Source organism: Frieseomelitta varia, unplaced genomic scaffold (assembly GCF_011392965.1).
Source record: "Frieseomelitta varia isolate USP_RPSP 00005682 unplaced genomic scaffold, Fvar_1.2 scaffold_281, whole genome shotgun sequence".
In the NCBI taxonomy this organism is placed as follows: domain Eukaryota; kingdom Metazoa; phylum Arthropoda; class Insecta; order Hymenoptera; family Apidae; genus Frieseomelitta; species Frieseomelitta varia.
In genome coordinates, this window is record NW_025110014.1 from 1,621,097 (window position 1) to 1,630,574 (window position 9,478).

Consider the following 9,478-nt stretch of genomic DNA (forward strand, 5'->3'; position numbering starts at 1 on the left):
GCAATTTATAATATAGAAATTTTCTAACTCTCTGTGCACCCTGTGACTTTTCATTCTCACTGAAACGAACGAACATCGATAAATTTTTGACTTTCTTTCGAACGCGTCGAGAAAGAAATTTTTTCTGAGACTGCGTTCGATGCAACGTTCGATGAAGTGAATATCTAGAATTTGCAACAACTGAAATTCATGCGGTTGCGTACAGAAAAATTTTGTTAACAGCCCGTTTTTTGTTTCCTAGAGTACTGTGGTTCATGGTGTACACGGTCACGGTGTCCGCCATGGTTTACTCCATCTACTGCACGTATCTGGAATTCATGGAGAAACCGTTGTTCACTAGCGTCGAAACGGAATACTTCCCCACGTACCAATTATATTTCCCAGGTAAATTCAACACATCTTTCGTCTATTTAACCGCGTGCTGCAATTTGAAAGTTTGTAGAATCGATGAATTTCTGGGGCAAACTGAATGAAAAATCAAACAATTGCCAGAATCCCTGTCAAGTAACAACGCTCGAAGCCTAGAAACCAGTACTTTTAATCGAAATTATTTGCAACTTTAATTCACAAAGTAGCGTAAAAAAATATCTTATTTGCAATTCATATTGCATCATTGAGCCATACTTTTATCGTGGAAAATTTTCGTTTGCCATCGATCTGTGCATTCACACTCGCGTTAATGAGCTGATTATTGCAAAATTAATTCGGTTGATCGCGAAACAACGAGTTCATTTTCACCAACATTGGTGGGTCTTCTAGCAAGAAACTTGTCGATTCTTTCTCGAGTTGTTTCACGAAAGTCGAATGGTCTTTTCCAGGGGTGGCGATCTGCAGCATCAACCGGATAAGTTTTCGATCGGCGACGGAGCTGGCAAACGAAATGTGAGCAGCGTTTAAATGTCAAGTAAATGAAAATAGGCGAACACGAAGACGGGTGGAAGAGCATAATTCAGCGTAGGGCAAGGAATAGTAGCCAACGAATCCCGTTGTACGAATAATTTCGATTGCGGCCGACGTTGCGGTTTCGCGTTTAGAATATACCCTCCGTTCATAAATGAATTCCACCGTTATTTCCCTGCATTCCCGAAAATTCTATTTGGCCGAGACAGCGCGTGTTCGTTCATTCAAATTCACCGTCTGCATTATGAGAAACTTCGATGACGTATAACAGCCAAAACATAACAGGCTTCGACTTTCAGATTTTGCAACTCTGTCGCGGAGACGAAGAAAAATTGTTGCGAGCCGTGAAGTTTGAAATAGCTCGAGAACGATTGAGAGACGTATAGAGCATTTCATTTTAATGTCGTTAAAAAAATACTAATTTTATTAATTTACACAAAAACCCTCAATAATTTCCGAGATATTTGAAAATATATTCAGCACCACCAACTTTGAAAGTAGTTTTCACCTCTTCGACGATTTTTATCAATTTACATTTATGCCAAATTTCATCAAAAATATTTTTATGCTTCCTTATTAGTTTATCTCTAGATAGACGTGTGTCACTACTATTTTTTCAAGTATAATTTTGTAATTTTTAAAGTGTTAATTTATCTACGTCTGAAACCTATTAGTTTAGAAGAATTTATTTATAAAATATAATATACACGAAAGACGAGAACAGTATGGATACAAAGCTACAGCTCTTTCTCCATTTTTCACATGATAGATTTTATAAAATTAAAGTTAAATTATCTCCAAAACTAATAGCCTTTCGATATACGTAGCGTAATACCATTATTTTTACAGAAAATGACTTGTTCTGTCGACCTGCGATATATATATATATATATATATATATATATATATATATATAAATATATTCGTAGAGAGTGTGGCAAAGCTGTCTAATTTTTACTGCAGTTCTACGATACACGTGTGGCTCTGTATATTTATTATTTGTCATAAAATACCGGGAGTAAATATTTGTCAAGCACTTGTTTAAGCGTAACCTGCAACGCTGACAGAGAAAAAACGGGGCTGCGTATTTGTCATTTCGGACGGTACATTAACTCGTATCGATATTTCTTTTTTTCTCTTTGCACGCGGTTTTACATGCAAATTCGAACGATTGATGAAATCCATAAATAACAACTTTTCGAGCAAGAACTTAGAAGCTTTCGTTTGTCGCATCGATCTATATATTCGACTGGTAATTTTTATAATTACAACGGCGTGATGTGATTCATATTTCCTTGAATTAAATTTTTAATTTTCTTCTCTCTCTTTCTCTCTCTCTCTCTCTCTCTCTCTCTCTCTCGGGAATCTCTCGAGGCAATAAAATCTCCGCGTCGAGAGGCGCGATCTCGATTTCGTGATTTCGACGATATACTTTTGTGAACACGCAACGTTATTCCGAATCATCGCGATAACATCTCGCCGATTGTATTTGGAAAAGTTCCTCCTCGCGTCGATGAGAAGAAACGTTCATTAAAAGGGGAACGCAAGAACGCGTCCTTAATTAGCCCCGAATTTGCAAAAACTGGCCATTAATATTCAGTTAGCGAGAGTTATTTTAAGTCTGCCACGCAAGAAAAAAGAAAAAAAAAATTCCCATTAATATGCAGCGTATAGCGTCGGATCTCTCTTTCGCTATAGGACGAGAGATAGAGAAGAAAGAAGAAAAATAGAGGGACACTATCTATTAATATTAAAATCGCGAGTGACGTCGTTTTCGCTTAATCGCGATTTACAACAACGACGATAAATATTTAACTCGAACCGTGTAATTTCATCTGACGTAAATTTGCGACTCATTTCCATGGACACTTTGCCCGCCTGTACGCGCTCGCGCGCGCAACGTCGTTAATTTTCATAGGATAGAATTTTTAATTTAATTTTCGAGCAAAACGTTTCGGGCGAGCATCGATCGCCGCCAACGTATCCAGCGAATATATTTTATCATGTCCCGTCGTTTGCTCGTTCGCCTCACGCGCGCGCCAACCCCCTTCCCCCACCTCCCGTGTCCAGAAAAATTTGCTCGATCAATTTCGAAAATTTGCCACCCATTCGTATGTTCGTTCTCACAAACTTCCCCCGCGTTTTCCAAAGGTTCCATTTAATTAACATTCAGATTCGCGGCGAACATCACCGATTTGCCCGCGGACGAGATTCTCAGCATGATCTCGCAGCTGGGCGATCTTTACGACTCCGAGTTCACGCCGCAGAACCGCTCCAATCGAATCGATCAGCTTCTCACCGTGTATCACAAAGGCTCTTACGATATCGTCGACGTAATGAAACGAGTGAGTCAATTTATACACATACACTTCGATATACCATTCTTATATTGTACAGAGTGTTTTCCAAATCGTACCACGTCGAGAAAAAGCTTTCTTCAACTTGAGGATTCGTTTTTGAAAATTTACTAATTCTGGGCTAGATAGTTGAATTTGACTAATGCTAGACGTGACAGAAGAGCATCCTACGTTCAAAAATAAATTAAAAAAGTCGGAATACCTTTGACTTCGTTTTTAAAAATTAATTCTAGACTGAATAGACATTGAATTTAAATAATTCTAGACGTGATAAAAATGAATAATTAATAGAAATGTATCATACGTTCAAAAATAAGTAAAAAACGTAGAATAAAATTTTTTCTTTGTCGAGTTTCAAAATATCGATAGTTCTTCATCGAGCCTGACGAATATTTTCGTTCGCCTCTGTATGTTACCAACGGAGATTTCCATTTTAGAGCTCTCTGTTTATCGTTTCGACCGATCCCTCTGTGTCAAACGTTTCAGTTGACGCCACAGTGTTCCTCCATGCTGTTGAAGTGTCGGTTTCACGACAAGGAGTGGAACTGCTCGGAACTGTTCACGTTCCGCAAGACGCAGGACGGCTACTGCTGTACCTTCAATTACGCGACCAAAGGGGACGATACGCATCTGTGAGTTTCCAGACCGGCTTTGTCTTCCATCGGCCAATTATTTATATTATTCATTCTGCGTCGCAAGTCGTTTCACTTTTTCTTTTTTCACAGCGGTTTCTACAGACCGCGTGCAAGCTTCCGTTTGTTTTGTGTTTTTGTGAAACAAAATTCCTTTCCCTTTGCGCTTTCTTCTTCTTTCGCTGCTTGGAAATTATTAGGATTACCCATAAATGTCGTTTCTTGACGCTGTGCAAAATTTTATTTTATTTAAGAGTTAATACAGTCTATAATTATCTATAATAATCTTTAAATTTATGAAATTTTAAAATTTTTAATTTATAATTATCTATAATAATTTTTTCAATTTATAAAATTTATAAATTTATAATTTATAATTATCTGTAATAACATTTTAAATTTATAAAATTTATAAATTTTTAATTTATAATTATCTATAATCATTTTTTAAGTTATTATATTTATAAATTTTTAAATTTATAATTCATAATTATCTATAATTTTTTAAGTTATTATATTTATAAATTTTTAAATTTATAACTCATAATTATCTATAATAAATTTTTCAATTATTAATATCTATAATATTAACTCTAATAACGTTTTATTATCTATAATATTAATATCTATGATTATCTATAATGTTTATAATATAATTTGATAATCTATAGAAAGCACGCTGAATGTCAATATATTTAACTATTACAAGGTTACGTTACAAGAAGTTAAATTATTGTCACTAGACGGCAATGTTTATTAAATTTGAAGAGAACGATTTACCCAGCTATTCTTCTCGTCGCTTCTTCGCGAAGTTTCTCTCCTCAACGTCGAAACGTGTTGCGCAGGGACGTGAAGCTGGAGTCGATGAAGGTGGAAGATCTGACCGAGAACGGGGGGCTGTTGGTGGTGCTGGACCCGTTTCTAGACGATTACTTCTATCCTATTTTCCCGAGCGCTGGCTGGAAGGTAATTTTTCATCAGTCGAGTTGAAGCTGGCGCTTGCACGAAACGCTTACGGAATTTTTAATTCCGCGGCGTTGCTTTCCTTTGTCTTTCTTCCTCTCTTCTTCTTTCTCTCTCTTTCTCGAATGTCCTTCGGAACAAGCTGTTTAACATTCAGTCAGAAAGCCCCGGAATAATATTCCAAGTATCATCGCGTCATAACGGATCGTTAATGTTCGAATATCATCAAATTAAACTGACAGCCGCGGGGATGGTCAATCTCGCTCGTTAATCAGATAATGAAACGATCTTCCGCGAATTAATATCACGCGGATATGTTTTAACCTTCGTCAATTTCGCAATTATCCGTAACCAAAATTCCGCCAGATCCAGCCAGAAACGAGTCTCGCTCGTAATCACGCCACCGGAAATGTGGGTCGTGGTCGTTCCTGACGATTATCTCGCGTGACAGCCGAGGATTGCTGCATTATGCAAATTGCGGGTTAGGTTCTTTTCTTCTCTCTCTTTTTTTCTTTCACCTTCCGGACGACGACTCGCCGACGCTGTAAATACAGTAAATACTCGACTTGTGATTATTTCCCGCGTCGTCGAGTCGACTCGACGCGTTCAAATATCGAAGCACCGTGCGTTAAGTAACGTCTTTAAACAGTCTGACAGTTCATGGGAGTTCGTAAAGAATTTGTTATATAAAAGAATAATCTTTACGAAGTAAATTATTATATAACGAAAAAATTTAAAATAATAATTTACAGCGATGTTATATTAAAAATTCCATTGTCATTTATCAACCTTCCAACACCATTACATATTAATTGCATACGAAATTTGGATCAATATTAGAAATAACAGGACAAATATTAGGAATTTTTTTAATAATTCAAATTATTTCAGGATTGTTTTTAACAATACGTTGTTGTCCTAATATTGAATTTGCTTTTAAAAGAATTTCTCATATTATATATATACACATATTATATATTTTAATTATATCTATTATATATAATATATATTTTAATATATTTTAATATATTTTAATTTTATATATATTTTAATATATTTTAATATATTTTAATTTTATATATATTTTAGTATATTTTAATTTTATATATATTTTAATATATTTTAATACATTTTAATATATTTTAATTTTATATACATTTTAATATATTTTAATATATTTTAATTTTATATATATTTTAATATATTTTAATACATTTTAATTTTATAATGAAAGATATTAACTCAGGATGACGAGTTTGCGACTTTCAGGTAACGATCTTCAATCCGCACGATTATCCGGACACAACCAGCGGAGGTGTGATCGACTTTTTAGTCTCGCCGAGGGTACACCGGAGCGTGCAGCTAGAGGCAATCATGTTCTACAGCGCAAGGAGAATTATGTCGCATTCTTTGGAGAAACGCGATTGCGTGTTCGAGGATGAACTGACCGGGCCTCAGATGTTTTACACTTACAGCAACTGCATTGTCGATTGCAAAGCTCTGGACATGTGGAAGATGTGCGGGTGTATACCTTTCTTTTTGCCTAATCGAGGTAAGGATCGATATGTTTTATTGTAATTTACGCAATACAGAGAGCATTGACTGTCGTATTCGTACGATCACAACATGCTATGCAAATTACAATATGATTATCAATATGTTTATAGTACAAATACAAATCTGTACTATAATTTGTACTGTAAATATTATATATACTATAAATTTGATACTGTATATTGATACTACATTTATAAATTTGTACTATGTATAAATATATGTACTATAAATCATACGAATACAAATTTATATAATCTTGTACTATAAACTTGTGAATTATGTAAATATAAATATATGAATATAATTTAAATTTTTAATAATTTTATACAATTTATAAATTTATAGTACACACATTTATAGTGTAATTTATATATGTGGCACTATAGATATATAAATATAAATTTATGGTGTACTCATTTATAGTATAAATTTATATATGTAGCAATGTGAATATGTAAATATAAATTTATGGTATAAATTTCACACTTTATTAGAAGATAGAGCCACGTAATAATACTAAACTATTATTAAATTCAATAGAACTTTACTAGAACTTTATTAGAACGTTATTTAATAGAAAATTTAATAAAAAATTAAACGTTAATTAAACCTAATAATAAATTAAGTCGTTGCGTATTCATCATGGCAAAACTGGCTGAAATCAGAATTCCAGTTCTGTTCCAATTGAGAAAGACAAGCAAGAGAAACGCGTACGGGATCGTTATTTCTCACTGGGTAATGTTTTAAAAGCAGAGACAGGCGCGACAAGGTCGACACCGCGAAGCGTACGGAACGTTCAAAGGGCCCTCTCTTCTCATCCCCTATTTTCACTTTCACTCTGCGTCGAAATGAACCGCGACAACGTTGACTGGCTGAGCGTGCCTTTGTAAGACATTAACGACACCCTTCTTCTGAGATTAGAGAAACTACGAGACCCGGCCCGTCTGTCAAGGAACGTGGCGTGTCTTTCAATGATTCAAAGCAGATCGCGCGCGATATGAAAATCTAGACTGAAACCTGTATCAAAGAAATTAAAATACATAGATTGGGAAATAGCCGTCACTTTCTGATTTATATTTTAATACAATGTTAATTAATATTTTCGTATACTAACATATTAATATTAATTAATATTTTTGTATATTAATATTTTCTCCCGAAATTTGTTTATTTATTTTTATTTAACGGGGAAACCATTAAGGAAAGGAAATAATAATAAACGAATACAACAATGACGAGAATGTAAATAAATAACGTTATGCCATATTTGACTTACGCATTTTATGCTTGATCCATCGAGATCCAGATCCAAAGTTAGAAATTCTGTAGGGTCGAATTGCTCGAGTTTTATAATTAAAATACATAGATTGGGAAATAGCCGTCACTTTCTGATTTATATTTTAATACAATGTTAATTAATATTTTCGTATACTAACATATTAATATTAATTAATATTTTTGTATATTAATTTTTTCTCCCGAAATTTGTTTATTTATTTTTATTTAACAGGGAAACCATTAAAAGGAAAAACACATAATAAACGAATACAACAATGACGAGAATGTAAATAAATAACGTTATGTCATATTTGACTTACGCATTTTATGCTTGATCCATCGAGATCCAGATCCAAAGTTAGAAATTCTGTAGGGTCGAATTGCTCGAGTTTTATCCTTGAATCTAAGAAGAGTAAAATTCCCATGATTTCCGCATCGAGCATCTCTCGTAGAGGAAGCAAATCAGAAACTTTGCTTTTGAAAGAATTAAAAATTTCGTTGCATTCTGTTTACACTATACAACCTCTCGGAATATCTCGGATATTCATTAACCGCTCGTACATTTATTTCCAGAGTCTAAAAAGGTGTGCAACTTGGCAGACGTGCCGTGCTTGTCGCAGTATAAATGTAAGCAGCAAGTCGAGATTATGAATTTCGTGGCTTCGTAGATCACCAAGCAGCCGCCCCGTCGAATTGTTTGGCTGAATTACGATACTGTGTCACGGCTCCTTGCGCGAGATTGATTAATTAATGAACTATCCACGACGAGTCGTGACGCCATGGAATTCGTAATTCTCCCAGCGATTATGCTTATTCGATTGGGTCCCATCGAAATCATCGACACAGATTTCTCCGCCGCTGTTTTCACCGACAATGTTTCATCGACTCCAGATTTTCCCCACAGCAACTTTGCCCGACAACAGTTTTTATCGACAACGACATTAGACAATTGCATATCGCCTCAGTCCGCGTTTATTGCTTCTAGTACATCGAACAGAATTATAATCATTCTTATTGTTTGTGAAAATAGTTGATCATACAAAAATGTCTCGACCATATCCCAGAAAATGATGGTTCTGTTATTGCAGAAATTATGTTGTCTAACTAAAAATAAAATAACTTGAACTTTGTGTTATCGTTAGAAAAACAATGATGAACAAATATCATAATAATTTCATCGGTCAGTATCGTTGTCGGTTAATACTGTCGTCGGCTAAAATTGTTGTACAAATCTGGAGTCGATGAAATATTGTCGGTGAAATCTGTGTCGATGATTTCAATGTGACCGATTCGATTAAACGAAGGTTCGAGAAATGAATCTGCAAGTCTGGTGTTCGAATTGCAGCTAAATGGTTGTCCGTGGTACCGCACGGGAATCTGTACGACCACGACGAGGAGATAGAGAAAACGAACACCCTGTATTGCAAATGTTATCCCGAATGTAGCGACGTGAAATACAACGCGAAGATGGCCATGTTCGGTTTGGAACACGTCTCCGAGATACTGTAAGTTAGAATATTATTATCTGTTTAAACTGTCTCGAACTCCATAATCCTTTTTTTTTTTTTTTTTTTTGGAAATCCGAAGAAGAGACAAGGAGGTCAAAAATCAATCGGTGATGACGATATATTTCAACAACTATGGCACGATCAATTTGAAACAGGACGTGATCTATCGCTGGTACGAGCTCATGGGTAAGTGACATTTTCAAAGCAAACAGAAATAGGATAATTCTAACCGAAAGACTGAAATTTCTCTCGCTTCTCGACTTGACGAGGTTGTGTTAAAAAA

The 9,478-nt window shown here is 35.0% G+C and overlaps 1 protein-coding gene across 1 annotated transcript in view; it reads left to right on the forward strand.

Moving 5' to 3' along the window:
* The first annotated feature begins 247 nt into the window (after positions 1–247).
* The window catches only part of LOC122529272 (sodium channel protein Nach-like), an 11,272-nt gene continuing 2,041 nt past the window's right edge, over positions 248–9,478 (forward strand). Inside the window, exons 1-9 of the mRNA XM_043655218.1 lie at positions 248–384; positions 819–882; positions 3,074–3,245; positions 3,744–3,889; positions 4,735–4,855; positions 6,122–6,404; positions 8,261–8,314; positions 9,033–9,192; positions 9,275–9,381. Coding sequence (XP_043511153.1) covers positions 255–384; positions 819–882; positions 3,074–3,245; positions 3,744–3,889; positions 4,735–4,855; positions 6,122–6,404; positions 8,261–8,314; positions 9,033–9,192; positions 9,275–9,381 — 1,237 coding nt within the window. The 5' untranslated portion in view covers positions 248–254. The remainder of the gene's footprint in view (positions 385–818; positions 883–3,073; positions 3,246–3,743; positions 3,890–4,734; positions 4,856–6,121; positions 6,405–8,260; positions 8,315–9,032; positions 9,193–9,274; positions 9,382–9,478) is intronic.